Genomic DNA, 15,661 nt, shown 5'->3' with positions numbered 1-15,661 from the left:
CCTAGTACTCAACTGACCCACTTTCTGCATGTCTCATCTCTCCCTTTTGAAAAGTGCAAACATGGCTTTACCATTTAAATAAAGCTGCGGCTCATTAGGCCCCACAGGGTTACGTGCTTGTGGTTGTGCCTCCCACACACACATGCGCACGCACATGCACACACGCGCACGCACATGCACGCACACGCACACACACGCGCGCGCACACACACACACACACACACACACACACACACACACACACACACACACACACACACACACACACACACACACACACACACACACACACACACACACACACACACACACACACACACACACTCTGCGATTGTCTCCCAGGGGCTGCTTCATGTCATGTGTGATTAGTGTTGTCAATCTTTGACGATGATCATCATCGCGGAAGCCATGATGTCATGGGCAGGTGATACCCAGAGCCATAGAGTAAGACAGAGTTACGACAACTCTGTTCACTTCATGGGGCCAGTCCAATGGCGGCTCTTCTACATAGAGCGTCACAGTCCCGCCCCCTTTCATGACGACGCCAGGCCCAGGAAATAATTCACAATGCATTTTTCCCATATCATTTCAAAAAGTATTTATTTAAAGACCTTTTAAGCGTCGTACAAAGCCAACTCGAGTTGTGACAAATCATGACAGTAAACACAATAATTACAATTATTTGTTCGGCTCGAAAAATTGTGTTTGTTGTCATGATTTCTCACAACTCGAGTTGGCTTTGTACAAGGCTAAATACTTTTTGAAATGTCTATGAGGAAAATGAACGGGGAATCATTTCCTGGGCCCTGGTAGGGGGCGGGACTCCAGCTTGTCACTGTCCAGGCTGCATGCCATGAACAGCGCTCGAGCGCAGTTTTTCTGCCCCCTCAATGTCGTAACTCTGTCTTACTCTATGGTTATACGTTGTGGACACCTGACCTGACGGCCCCATTTTGAAGGGTGGTATTGGTACTGAAGGAGCTGAGGGTTTGGGTGGGGTTTGGAGGAGAGGAGAGGAGAGGAGAGGAGAGGAGAGGAGAGGAGAGGAGAGGAGAGGAGAGGAGAGGAGAGGAGAGGAGAGGAGAGGAGAGGAGAGGAGAGGAGAGGAGAGGAGAGGAGAGGCAGATGGAAGAAAGATGGAGAGATTCTTAAACCTGAGCCAGAAAATCACAGAGGGGAAATGACACAGTGTGGTGCTTATTAGCATGGGGGACGTTCCATATGGCATGGACCCTGAACACTGAGGTGAAAGCACTGAGTCGGTTATACGGAACAATATCACTAAAACACCATCATTTTATTTAAATATTGTGTTAATTGTTTTGGAAACGGAGCCAGTATAGTGTAGTGGCACACCGTTTCAGTTGTGAGATTACATTTTGCTTTAATCCATGAGAACAAACAAAGAGGTAGGAAGCGCACACCAACAGTGGGGAGGTGCTGACCACGGGAGATAATCTTGAACATGACGGGGGGGATGTCGTACGACTCGTCGTCGTAGTCACGATGCAAATACTTTATTTAAAACGACCAACGTTTCGACAAAAAATGCCTTCAGGGAATGAAGGCATGCCTGAAGAAGGCATTGTTTTGTCGAAACGTTGTGGTCTTGCATCGTGACTACGAGTTGTGCGACCACTCCGCCTTCATGTTTATAACAGTGTTTGTTGTATCCAAATTATTTCATTGGGAACAACAAACACCTTGAGATGTATCACCGTCTCCTTTTCAAGCTGCTCCACAGATGCCAAAAATCATACATTTTTCATACATTTGGACGTCGGATGGTTGGTTGTTGCTGAGGGAGCGTGCATGCCAACAAGAGAGATGAGCTCCATGAACATCAGTGCTGGGCCGCGTTGAAAGCAAAGCAGGCAGAGAGAGGGAGGGGGCGTTGTGCATTATGCATGGCCTCCTACGCACGCAGCCACGTACATCCATGGCACACGCACACACAGTGGAGCAGCATTGTGTAGGGACAGGCCATGCACACTGGGCATATACTGCATACTGCAATAGACAGGGCACACAACGTGTAGCCTATGTGTACCACACACGCACACTTAGCAAGATTACACTTGCTTTTCTCTTTGCTATATGTAACAAACATTCACACACACACACACTGCACGCACGCACACACACACACACACACACACACACACACACACACACACACACACACACACACACACACACACACTCGGATCTGCACAAAAAGCGCTATACATAATAGATCCAAACACTGATTAGAAGCTATAGGTTACATTACGGTCAAACCGGATACAACTGCTGCACATATTTATAAACACACAGAGGGGAAAAGAAGATAGCACATTGATATACAATAATTTGACAGATGATTATTTTTCTCCCCACTTAGCCACTCAAAGATAAATGACACATCGTCTTCTCCAGATAGACATGCAGGCTGCCCATCATATAGCCGAGACAGAACAGTATTTATCCAACTTTTTAGCGTTTGTCTTTTGCAATCCTCCCAATTGCAGGCCACGGGAATTGAATTGAATGGGGCTATGGGGTGTTGTGCTAATTCGCTTATTTCCATCGCTCATCATCGCTTGCATATATCCTCTCTTCATAATGTAAATAGTATCCCAAGCGGCACACTTTACTACTTATTTCCATGGAAATAAGCGAATTAGCACAAAAACCCAACCCCCATTGAAGGCTTATATTAGGGGAAATAGCCAATAATGCACTTTTGCACAAAATAACACCTGGACCTCTTTGGTGGGGACATAATAACTACAAAAAAAGGTAAGAAAGCCTTCTAGCATGGAATTCTCCTTTAATCCAGAGTGATTTATTGTCTGGGGACAAGACTCCCAGACAATAAGTTGACAATTATATCCCAAGGCCACGCACGCACGCACGCACGCACGCACGCACGCACGCACGCACGCACGCACGTGCACACAACGCAAACGCACACAAACACCATCATCACCACCACTGGCACCTGCCTGTTCAAGCCTGTGTTGTCAACTTGGGTGCTCAGTGGATCTGATGATGCCAGCTTCCGGCTCTTTCTGTTCACGGTTCATTTTCAGTTCTCTTCAAAGTCTGTTTGGTTCCAGATGTTACCTCGCGATAAAATGAGATTATCCTGTAGCAGTTGGCAACGTGCCAAGAAACATTTCAGGAATTCTATGACAAAAAAATACGTTTCATCTTTTTCTTCTTCAAACGCGACACTACACAGTATTATGCAATGAATCTCTTGAGGGTAGAAGGCCTTTGAATGGCAACTTCAAAGAAGCAGTAGTGCTTTCCCAAACACTTTGCACTCTGCTCAAAGTCTCGTTGCTTACGTCTCTATAAAAACACACTTCATTTACAGAGTGTGCTCCGTCGTTGTTTAAGACGCGGGTGAGACGGGAAAACAAACGGAATTGTCACAGAGCTAATGTTTAAATTTGATTTCAGTCAGCCAACAGCAGCCAGCAGACAGATTTTTTGCACACACACTCCCTGGATTCCAATGATGAACCTCTGTCCCCAAATTTCCAGAACGGCCTGTCATAGTGCCACTTTTGCGCCGACTTTTGAAAAACAAATTTTTTTATATTACTTCTCCAGATTCTGTCCAAAAATCTCGCAAATCGTTACACACTATCTCTATAGTCATGTGTTCAAGCCGGATCTGTCCGATATTTCATATTCCATCCTAATTGGCTAACATTGGCTTTCAAAGTTGGCAGGATTGGCCCGTTTTGAACAAGAAGCCTCAAATCATGAACGCAGCGTGCAATTTACGTGAAATCACAGACTTTCCTATACTAGGCTGAGGAATATATTCCACCCTTTTCACATTGGCCTGTTATAGCGCATTATAACACATTTTTGGAACAAAATGCCTCAAATCATCCAATTGCCATCCAAGGCGTAAGAATAAATGGCACCCTTTTCACATTGGCCTATTATAGCACCACCAGGAGGCCACAACCTGACCTGCCCTGGTGGAGACCTGTACCCCGAGGGGCACTTTATCTAGTTTCTTCATGAAATTACTGAAACAAACCTTTGAATTTTGTTTTCAAATTATGACATGATTTTTTGTAAATCTTTTGAAAATGTATAATAATTAAAAACAAAATGTGGGAAACAAAGAAGTTTAAGGGACCCATGAAAATGTGTCCGCGACCCACATATGGGCTGTTTGGGAAACGCTGGGTTAGATAACTGTCAGTCCCCCTGAGGAGCCGCCTCTCTCTCTCTCGACACTCTCGAAGTCCGTCTCTCTATTGTGTGTCCAATGCGATCCCAGTGTGACGCAGACGCTGGGCCAAGCCTGCAGCATGCAGCCAGCAGCGTCATCTCAGGTGCTGCAGCCAGACAGAATGCGCATAGCAGTCCAAGATGATGATGATGATGTAACCTGACGCTGAAACAAAGTGGTGCCTTTATGGCCTATTATGTGCAGATGTCACCAGTGGCGGCTCCAGACCTTTTTTACTGAGGGTGCTGGAAGGGAGCTAGCTTGACTAGTAATGGGGGGGGGGGGGGGGTTATCCCTTAAACACACGTCTTTGGGCAGCTTTTACTGCTATGTTATAGCAATGTCACACCCGCTAACAAGCATGCAATAATGCACAGCTAATATTTGTTACCATACGTTCACTAATCTAATATAATATGACCAGTGACCACCAAAGAGATTTTAACAAAAATAGTTATATTAGCAGACTGTGGGGTAAAAGTACATTTTGGGGGTGCTACAGGGACTTCTCTGGAGGCGCTAAAGCACCTCTTATAGTGCAGCTGAAAGTCCAGAGTCCTGGGCTGGCACGTTCTCATGCCATATCCCGGCACTTAAAGACCTGCTTAACACACTGCTCCGGGCAGCGCACCCCCCGCCCCTCCGTCTCCCGTTCTTCTGCGTGTGTGTATAGTGTCAACACACGCAGAGATGACAGATCAGAATCACACACACACACACACACTCGCGCGCACGCACGCAACAGAGTTTTGCTATGGAATGAACATAATATAATAATTAGGCCTGCATTGCTTTGCCTAAAACACTGAATTATGAAAAGGACCGCAATTGGAAAAAGCCTGCCGCTGGCTCCCATTTGTTGAAGAGACATCTATACATTTTCAAATGATAATGTTATTATGCTTAAATTATCGCTTTGGCCAAAACGCTGAATCCCGCGGATAAAGTAGGCTATGTACATATAACTACAGGCATTAATAACTACAGACATTAATATAGTCTACCGCATATACAATTATATAAAATATACACACAAACAAGCTTGATTGACATTTGTAAATAGGTCAATACCAAATACCACTAAGGCTTCTTTACATCAGGTACAAATTAAAACGAAAATGTATGGAACGTATGGAAAAATGGGCAGAAGAACTGGGAGGCGGAGGCGAGTGCTGCCCGGATCAGTGTGTTAACCACTTCTTCGCGCCCGGCCCGGGGTTTGCTTTCTTTGAAACTGGACACTTGATCTGTGAAAACATGAGGCTGAATGAGCTATTATGCGTATGATCTCAACCGCCCGCGCGAGAGTACTTTCACTCTGGGTACATTTAGATGCCAATACTTTCACTCAAGTACATTTTGAATTCCGAACTTTTACTTGTAACGGAGTAGTCCTATACATTGCAGTATTGAGCAAAACAATTGAGTACTTTTTCCTCCACTAGTAGAAAAGTAGGGGGCGAGTAATGTTCGGTTTAGGTTTTGGCACAGGGTTTGGTTTGGTCTCCTGATAGCCTGTTGCTGCCTGTGGCTGCACAGGGTTTGTTTTGGTCTCCTGATAGCCTGTTGCTGCCTGTGGCTGCACAGGGTTTGGTTTGGTTTGGTCTCCTGATAGCCTGTTGCTGCCTGTGGCTGCACAGGGTTTGGTTTGGTCTCCTGATGGCCTGTTGCTGCCTGTGGCTGCACAGGGTTTGGTTTGGTTTGGTCTCCTGATAGCCTGTGGCTGCACAGGGTTTGGTTTGGTTTGGTCTCCTGATAGCCTGTGGCTGCACAGGGTTTGGTTTGGTTTGGTCTCCTGATAGCCTGTTGCTGCCTGTGGCTGCACAGGGTTTGGTTTGGTCTCCTGATAGCCTGTTGCTGCCTGTGACTGCACAGGGTTTGGTTTGGTCTCCTGATAGCCTGTTGCTTCCTGTGGCTGCACAGGGTTTGGTTTGGTCTCCTGATAGCCTGTTGCTGCCTGTGGCTGCACAGGGTTTGGTGTGGTCTCCTGATAGCCTGTTGCTGCCTGTGGCTGCACAGCCGGCTCTCCAACTCCCCCCCGCTCCTTCCGGCTCTCTAATTTATGACCAGCTCATTACTCCGGTATCAAACTTTAATGAGACGTTCGCACAGCCAGCGCTCATGAAAACCTCTCTCGTCGGGGCTCTCCGGGGCAACATTGTACAAATTAACATCATTACCAGACAGAGAGAGAGAGGATAAGGCCGCAATGCCCTCTATTGATGTCATATGAATACAGTAGTGTGATGAAAACGTATAATCTGTGTCCCGCGTGCTCCCATGTTAACGTTTAAAGGTTAACTCTCGCCTAGCAAGACAAAGAAACTATTCTGCTGCCTCGCACATCAAAGCATCCAGCCACGCTCACAGTTTGAGTCACGCAACCAGGCCAGAATAATGCCGGGTGGCGTCATTCTAAATCAAGCACGACCTTACAGGCGTACGCAAAGGTTAATTTATGTAATTTAGATAGCATTTTATGTAGACATATAGCACTAGCAGTCTATAGTGTATCGCTTCACTGTACACATATTCTACTGTTGTAGAATACATCTATGTATTTGATATATTACCATGTGTTGTTCTTGCTTACTGTAAATCGCTCTGGATGAAGAGCGTCTGCTAAATGCCTACATTGTAAATTGTAAATTGGAAGCAGCCTTTGAGTTAGTCTAGTTTCTCTGGCTCTTTCCTCTACCTTTGCCACACCTCTCTCTCCCTGCTAGCTCGGTGAACATTAATCTGTCTCACACTCTCAGGGAAAATAGCAATAGCAGGGCACTCGGAGATAGCTCCCATGTGAATGGCTCATATGCCACATAACCATTTATCTCTGAAATGGATTTGACCCTATACAGCGAGGAACTGTGAAATGATTGATGGCCCCCTGTGTGTGTGTGTGTGTGTGTGTGTGTGTGTGTGTGTGTGTGTGTGTGTGTGTGTGTGTGTGTGTGTGTGTGTGTGTGTGTGTGTGTGTGTGTGTGTGTGTGTGTGTGTGTGTGTGTGTGTGTGTGTGTGTGTGTGTGTGTGTGTGTGTGTGTGTGTCCATGCACGCGTGTTCACATTCAGTGATTCATATTTCTTGGGATGTGAGTGTGACCGTGGCCACCGGTCTCCACTTAGCCACTGGCTTCGGTCGATGTAGCCCAAATATCATGTGACCTTTTTGTTTTGTTTTTGCCTCCTAAATCTAAAACAATAAATGTGGAAAGCGACTTCCTATTAACTGTGTATTTGCTCCCATCTCATTGCTTACCAATGGAGAGATAAACTCGCTTTGTGTCTGTGTTTTTGGAATAAATAATCCAGGGTACACTGACACACTCAGTGCTCCAGTGAGCAACAGGCCAGCTGTTGAAACGTTGCTAGTTGGTAGTTTGTGTTGTTGTGGACTTTGGGGTACATTGCTGAGGGGTGAGTCATCTCTCTCTCTCTCTCTCTCTCTCTCTCTCTCTCTCTCCTTCATTGAACTAAGCATATCACTCCACCTACTGGACATGAATTCAAATCCATGTGTGGTTCCTAAACCAAGCCGTGTATTGTAAATTGCACTGGACAACATGGCCGTCATGCATGGGTCTTTGTTCAAGTCTGTACCGTCCTTAACGGCAATGTTTCGCACAGTCGACAGTTCGACACGTTTGTTTCGTCACACGTTGTTTTATTCTTCTCCAGGAGTTGTTGTCCTTGGGGGAGAAATTTCTTGTCAAAGCGTCATCTCTGATCTCATGCTTCCGGTGGGGACGTGTTGTTGTCAGTCATCATGTTGCAAATTAGCATCTAAAAACAGACCTCGTCTGATTTGGGCATACAGTCTGATTTGGGCATACAGTCTGATTTGGGCATACAGACTGATTTGGGCATACAGTCTGATTTGGGCATACCGTCTGATTTGGGCATGCAGCTTGATTTGGGCATAGTCTGATTTGGGCATACCGTCTGATTTGGGCATACAGTCTGATTTGGGCATACCGTCTGATTTGGGCATACAGTCTGATTTGAGCATACAGTCTGAGTTGTGTGCAATAGATCTGGTGAAATGTGAACCACAAGATGGCGCTGTTGTCCTTTGAAAAGTGATGGGATGCAGCAGGCTCACTCACCTTCTCTCCTCCTGTCTCTCAGTGCATGTACTTATCTACTGTACTTCTGTACAATGTTGAGCTACTTTTACTTTACCGGAGTATTTCCAATTGTCTATACTTTTACTTCTACTCCATTACATCCCAGAGACAAATACCTACTCCACTAGAATTATTTGAAAACTTGACTTACTACGTAATTTGTCGATTTTGATTATTATTACAAAACATACATTTACCACTTCAGCCCTATATTGGCTATTTGATAATAGCCAATATATCTACGCTTCACAACTTTACAAGCTTGTAGATCTGCTATTTTCAAAAGATTTTAATGCATTTTGAGAACTGAAATGGGACTTTCTGCACAATGAGTACTTTTACTTTTGGTACTTTATGTACATTTTTATGCCTATACGTTTGTACTTTTTACTCGAGTCAATGAGTTTAATACCGAACTATTAATTGTAACATTCTTACATTGAGGTATTGGTCTTTTACTTTAGTAAAAAAAACAAGAATGACTCTCGTTTACAGTATAATCAGTTTGTGTACCGCAGCCCACGCTGAAGCTGTGAGCCTCACGGCTTCACGTTGCGGCGTTCAGGGTATGGGTTTTATGCCGTTCAGACTATGGGTTTTATGGGTAAGTCTCCCATTGGCTTAGAGGCAGCCTAGAGACGAGGCAGCCAATCATGAAAAAGTATCCACTACGGTCGCTACTAGAGGTAGTAGCAAATGTAGTCCAGGTGCTTTTCAAGCACCTGGCAATGTTTTTTGAGTAGTTCTTCCACCACTGCACTTCACAACCCCTTTGTTCACCTCTCTCTCTCTCTCTCTCTGGGACAGATGAGCAGTGCGACCTGAAGGCCGAGTGCAGCCCCACCATGGACAACGACATCACGTCGGCCAAGGAGCGCGGAGTCCTGGAGGAGGACAACGAGAAGGAGCACATGGACCAGGAGGAGGTATGGGTCTTGTCTACAAGATTCGCTACACCCCGGGCGGCTATAGTGTAGCGGTCCCGGGTACCTAGGCTGCTAAGCCAGCCTGACGGCGTGTCGCTGGTTCGACTCCCGATCCTGACGACCTTTGCTGCGTGTCATCCCCCATCTCTCTCCCCATTTCCTGTCACCATACCGTACAGTTCATCCACTAACTAAAGGCAGAAAAAGCAAAAAAAAGACATCTTTAAAGATTCGCTACACCACCAAGACACCCATGTACGACAGTGCCGAATGAACCCCTACAAGATTCGCTACACCATTAAGATACCCATGTACCCATGTCAAAATACTTCCTTAAGTCAACGAAGTCCACACCCACAACACCCGAGGGAGTTCAACAAACCATGTGCAACCCAGATTCGGCTCAAACAAGGGGTTAACTGTATTGTTGCTACTGTATGATGTACTGTACTGTACTGTACTGTACTGTACTGTACTGTACTGTACTGTACTGTACTGTACTGTACTGTACTGTACTGTACTGTACTGTACTGTACTGTATGATGATCTCCTGTTTTTCATAGAAGTGTATATTTGTACGTCTTTAAATGTTCTGATGAATTGAAAATGGAGGATCCTGATGTAAAACAAGTCTTAGTGCTTTTTTATTATCCTCGTAGCAGTTTTTGTATATTGACTTATTCTACAACCTGTGGATAAAATGTTCAATCAATCAATCAATCAATCAGAGAGCGCGGGAGGAGGAGGAAGGCGAGGAGAGGAAGAGGAGGGAGGAGGAGGAGAAGGAGCAGGAGGAGGAGGACCCTCTGACGGAGGAGCAGGAGCTGGAGGAGCTGCGCTCGCAGGTGCTGCATCTGTTCCTGGAGCTGGACGAGGCCAGGGAGAGGTCCAACAAGCACCAGGAGAGCTTCCACGAGCTACAGGGTGAGAGTCAGAGAGAGAGAGAGAGAGAGAGAGAGTAAAGTGAAGTGTTGATTTCGTCGACTAACAGTGGTTCCCAAACTTTTTCATGTCAAGGACCCCCAAATTGACACTAATCAGCCCGCAGACCCCCATTTGAAAAAGACCCCCATAAGAGAAGATTTTATGGCTCTAGCAGAGATTCTCAACCCATTTAATTTCAAGGACCCCCAGTTTGACATGCATTAGTCTAACTCTGAGGCCATTTGGTTCCTAACTATCATTTAGCTGGGGACCCCCTGGAACTCCCTCAAGGACCCCTGGGGGTCCCGGACCCCACTTTGGGAACCACTGGACTAAAACTATGACAAAAAATCACTGACGAAAACTAAATGGAAACTAAATGAAAGCTGAGCTACGATGACTAAAACTGAGACTAAATATACTGACAATTTCGTCAACAAATAAAAACTAGACAAAAATGCTAGGGAGGGACGAGTGGACAAAAGATCCAGTATAAGTCATTTTACACGTTTTCCTCCATTTCCCTTCATTTTCCTAGAAATATTAAGTCGGGTGTCTTTGAGACTGACGGCATTAGCGTTTACCTGTGCTCAGTGGCGTATCCAGGAATTACGTTTTGGCCAGGCAAGATATGTTAATTGTCGTCTCCCCGCGCACAATCGTAGGTTTTCAAAGAGATATACCTGCCAGACGAGTGGGATACAAAGGCTGAAAGGCATGCATTTACATTCCAATGGGTGATTGAGGGCCGCGCTCTACCGCAACGGCCAATCAGCTGTCCATTTTAATAGTTCTCATGTCTTGTTTTTGTCCTCTTTTTGAGTGGTGTAAACCACTCCTACAACTGGCTTTTTTGTGCAGAAAAAATGAGCATGGTTGCTATGTTCAAAATAATTTCTGACGTAATTAAATCACACCCGGGTGAACTGGATGACCGTAGCAACCATGCTCATTTTTTCTGCACAAAAAAAGCCAGTTGTGAAATCACATCCGGGTGTGATTTCATTACGTCAGACATGATTTCATTACGTCAGACAGACCTTACACCACTCAGTTCACACGGGTGTGATTTTTTCTCATTGTATGGATTTTGGCCAGGCCAGAAATGGATTTGGACAGGCGGCCGCCTGCCCTCGCCTTATTGTAGATACGCCTCTGCCTGTGCTGCTGCTGGTGGTGGTGATAATCAAGTCGTCAATGATAATCAAGTCGTCACTCATGTCACTGTCTTCTTCTTCTGCTGCTGCTGCTGGGGCAGTCGCAGTCTTTTTCCCCAAAAAGTCTTTTTCCCCAATGCCTTCTGTTGGCATTGTTTCTTTATTGTCTATGTACTGTTTGTTGCATATGTTTTATGTATATCCTGATGACTGCTGTGCACAAAACAAATTTCCGAAAGGACTAATAAAGTATCTATCTATCTATCTAAAGGGATGTAGTTGTAGGGAGTGTTGCTTCCCTTTCATGTTAGCCTACAAGCAGCACACAAGTGTAAACACAATCTGTCTCAGTTTGCGCTCTCTCTGCCAGACTGACAGAATCTTGGAATTGCGCGCCAGCCACTGCAGCTTGCTAATTAACAATGTGTTGCACCTGCTGATGTTGAACCTCGCTCTTGGAATATACCATTTGTTGAGATAGGGGCAATTCATGGTGTGGGCAATATAATAACCTTGCAAAAACTGTAAAACTGTAAACTGTACTGTAATTTAATAATAGAATAATCAACACAGATAGACAAAGAGACATACATGGATTTATTTTTAAAAGTACATTTTATTTTCCCCCTGGAGCCAAGGTATTGACGCCACTGAGAGCGGTGGTTTGCTCTTCACCGCGGCTCAGTGACATCATGTTGTAGTTCTGTCTGTCTGTCTGTCTGTCTGTCTGTCTGTCTGTCTGTCTGTCTGTCTGTCTGTCTGTCTGTCTGTCTGTCTGTCTGTCTGTCTGTCTGTCTGTCTGTCCGTCCGTCCACTCTGCACTGTGGACACACAATCTTTTAGTCCTATAATCCAGTGTAACATCTTGCAGTCTAAATGTTTACGTGCGACCAGTCGACCACTGACAGGGCTCCTTCGCCACAGCTATTAGGATTGTCACGTCTCAGAAATGATGTGTCGATGATGTGCCGCGCGAGATATTTAGGCGAGGAAGATTCTGAACATAGTGCACTGTGGTGCGCGAGGGAGGGTGGGTGGATAGTGGTGGGAAAAGTACTCAAATGTTTTACTTGAGTAAGAGTATCAATACTGTAGTGTAGAAGTATACACTGTTACAAGTGAAGTCTGGAAATTAACTTGAGTAAAAGTACAAAAGTATTGGCATCAAAATATACTTAAAGTACCAAAAGAAGAAAGTACTCCTTATGCAGAATGTCTCATTTCAAGTTTTCAAAACATTTGAAAATAGCCGATCTACAAGCTCACAACGTGTTGCATCGTGATTCGTGACACATTGTGAGCTTGTAGATCAGCTATTTTCAAATGCCCGAAATGTATAGGCTGAAGTAGGTTATGTACTGTTTTGTAATAGCAATTCAAATCTACAAAGTAACCAGTAACTTTTTCAAATAATTGTACTGGAGCAAAAGTAGTAAAAGAAGTAAAAGTGCTGACATGTACATGACACATTAAGTACTCAAGTAAAATAAAATTACCTCAAAATTGTACTCTATAGGTACAGTACTTAAGACCTAATGTACTTGATTACTTTCCACCACTGGGGGGTGGGGTAGGGTGTCACAGTGGAAGCAGTGAGGTCAGTTGTTTGTCTGGCAGAGAGCTTCAAGGCAGGCATTCCTCAGACGCGTTGCGTTCGCTCACCCCGGCGGCCATGCCTCGAGGAAGCTTCCAGACACACAGAGTGCACCGACGCACCGTGACATCACTTCTGGGAGGAGGTGTGGGGTTACTCCCACCGGGAATGCTCAGCTGTCCATGCTGTTCTTTTTTTTAGTGGTGTGTGTGTGTGTGTGTGTGTGTTTGGGCGCAGGCACACTTACGCGTCAGAAAACGCCTATAGAGACACGGGCGTCCCCGCCGGGTTTTTAAACAGCTGGTGGATGGAAATGACGCTATAGTGCGCGGCTTCAACTTCAACTATAGTGCGCGGTTTCAACAAACGGAAAGGCATTGCCGACGGCCCGACGCTACAAGTTGAATCCACGCGCCAGCGTCATTTCCATCCACCAGCTGTCTAAAAAACATGGAAGAGGCGCCTGCTCAAGGCGTCTTCTTGCCGCCTCTTGACGTGAGAATGTGCCTGCACCCTGTGTGTGTGTGTCAGGGAAGGGGAGGGGTAACATAGTCATAGGCTGACTCATAATGTGTGTGAGGAAAGACCCCCAAAGCCACAAGGTCCCAATATACCCTGTGGTCACCAACCCCCCCCAGATGATTATTAACACCAGCTGCCACATGCAGTCATATTACCATTTTGTTATGAGGTCATTACGTGCTGGCCTTGAGTTCAGTTGATGCTAATTGGTGACATGAGTGCACGCAGAAAGCTAGTGTTTGACACACCGGCGGTGACCAGAAGAGTTATCTTCCTGATGCTGCTTGCAGAAGGAAAAATAAAAATACAAATAAAGCTATCTTGAATATTGAACTGGAAATGGAAGTTGTCGGATTCAGTTCACTGGCAGTTGAGACGAATAACAGTCTAAGTCCACACTAATTATCCATAATGTATAAATTATGGATATGGGGCCAGGACAGCTAGGCCTTTTCGGGGAGGGGTCAGAATAAATTATGGATTTAAGCCCTAACCACACCAAAGGGTCAAGACGGTTTTAGCGTTGTCCCTGCGGTGTGATATGTCTTATTGCACGTTGACCTCTTCTCTTCTCTTCTCTTCTCTTCTCTTCTCTTCTCTTCTCTTCTCTTCTCTTCTCTTCTCTTCTCTTCTCTTCTCTTCTCTTCTCTTCTCTTCTCTTCTCTTCTCTTCTCTCTCTCTCCTCTCCCTCTTGATAGGTTTGTTGGAGGATGAGCGTCTGTCTAGTGCTCACCAGGCAGAGGCCTTTACACACCAGATCCTAAATCTACAAGGTATCATTTTATTTTCCATGTTCTTTTGTTTCCCTGGTGTATGTTGTAGCTGTAGGCCTGCAGACTGATACGACAACTGAATGTGTGAAGAGGATGGAATAAGCTCCTGCATGTTCTATTCAACATATCAAATCTACAATGTATTTTAATATGCTGTCCCCAGACATGAAATGCACCAGACATCAATCAGATGATCAATAACAGATACCTTATGTCTGCTCTGAAAGGCCAAGAGACAATAGAGACTGAATTGTTCTTGGTGACTATGCATTAGTATTGTTTTCTCTCATTAGCCACATGATCCCTGGCATCTTTGTTCTGGAGAAAATATCCAGGGAAAAATAGCAACAAAGAGAGCAGTGGTTCTCAACCAGTGTTCTGTGGACCACCAGTGGTCCTTGAGGGGGTTCCAGGGGGTCCCCAGCTAAATGATGGAGAGTTGGACTCCGTACGTGTCCATTTGGTTTTCATTTTACACTCTCAAGAGTTAACTGTTTGTTAAACATCTGCATTACTTAATTTACACAATACTGTAGATTGTAGAATAATTGTTATTCTGATCAATACAGCACAGTCTGAGAGGCTCAAATGGTGGTCCGTGGCTCAAATGCTGAATAAATAATGGACCTTTATGTGAAAATGGTTGAAAACCATTGGTGTAGAGGGAGAAAATGAGAGGGCCAAGGATAGATTCGTTTTTTGGGGCACATTTTCCGAACATTTTTAAATGTTTAATTATTTTTTTTTAATGCAAAATTAGCAGATCTACAAGCTCACAACAGTTGACATTGATTGCTTGATTTATTGATTGATTGATTGATTGAATATTTTATTAAGCAGAAATGTAAACAGCACAGTCAGTGCTGTCAAACACTTAGTCTAAAAGGATATCTCCGTCAAACAAAGTCCCATGTGCATGTAGAACAGCTATTTTTCCTACTTTATATTACATACCTGTAGTATAGTCTAGGCAGGGCTTAAGTGGTTAAGATTGTAGGAGAGCAGAGAGCTGTTAACACGGAGGGCTCCACTGTGTAATGTGGAGGTAATTAAGACAAAGAAGGAAGACACTCTCTAGCGGAATTTCGATCCTGGGCCGGCCAGCAGGGGATAATTATTGTGTGTCTGTCAACTGCCATGCCCTCAATACTGAGACACAAATGTAATTGAATTGACGTTTGTCTCATGTGACATTTTTTTTATGTCAATGATCTGCCATCAAGGCAAAGGTTTCGGCCATAAACCGCAGACGTTGCAAACTTGCAGCAATAAGCAGCCTGCTCATCTCTCATGACGCAGTATGGATTTGTATTGTGTCGTTGGTTTTGTAATGAGTCGGCCGTTCAGAGGCTTCAAGAGTATCAACGTTGAATACGTACAGTATCTGTTAGCCCATTA

General features: G+C 44.8%; 1 protein-coding gene across 1 annotated transcript in view; it reads left to right on the top strand.

The window, feature by feature from the left end:
- The window catches only part of LOC306924103 (uncharacterized protein), a 45,500-nt gene that overhangs the window by 8,532 nt on the left and 21,307 nt on the right, over positions 1-15,661 (top strand). Inside the window, exons 3-5 of the mRNA XM_079502452.1 lie at positions 9,175-9,293; positions 10,022-10,217; positions 14,189-14,263. Coding sequence (XP_079358578.1) covers positions 9,175-9,293; positions 10,022-10,217; positions 14,189-14,263 — 390 coding nt within the window. The remainder of the gene's footprint in view (positions 1-9,174; positions 9,294-10,021; positions 10,218-14,188; positions 14,264-15,661) is intronic.

The sequence above is a fragment of the Electrona antarctica genome (assembly GCF_951216825.1).
Source record: "Electrona antarctica genome assembly, chromosome: 5".
In the NCBI taxonomy this organism is placed as follows: domain Eukaryota; kingdom Metazoa; phylum Chordata; class Actinopteri; order Myctophiformes; family Myctophidae; genus Electrona; species Electrona antarctica.
This window is presented reverse-complemented; position numbering and strand designations above follow the sequence as displayed.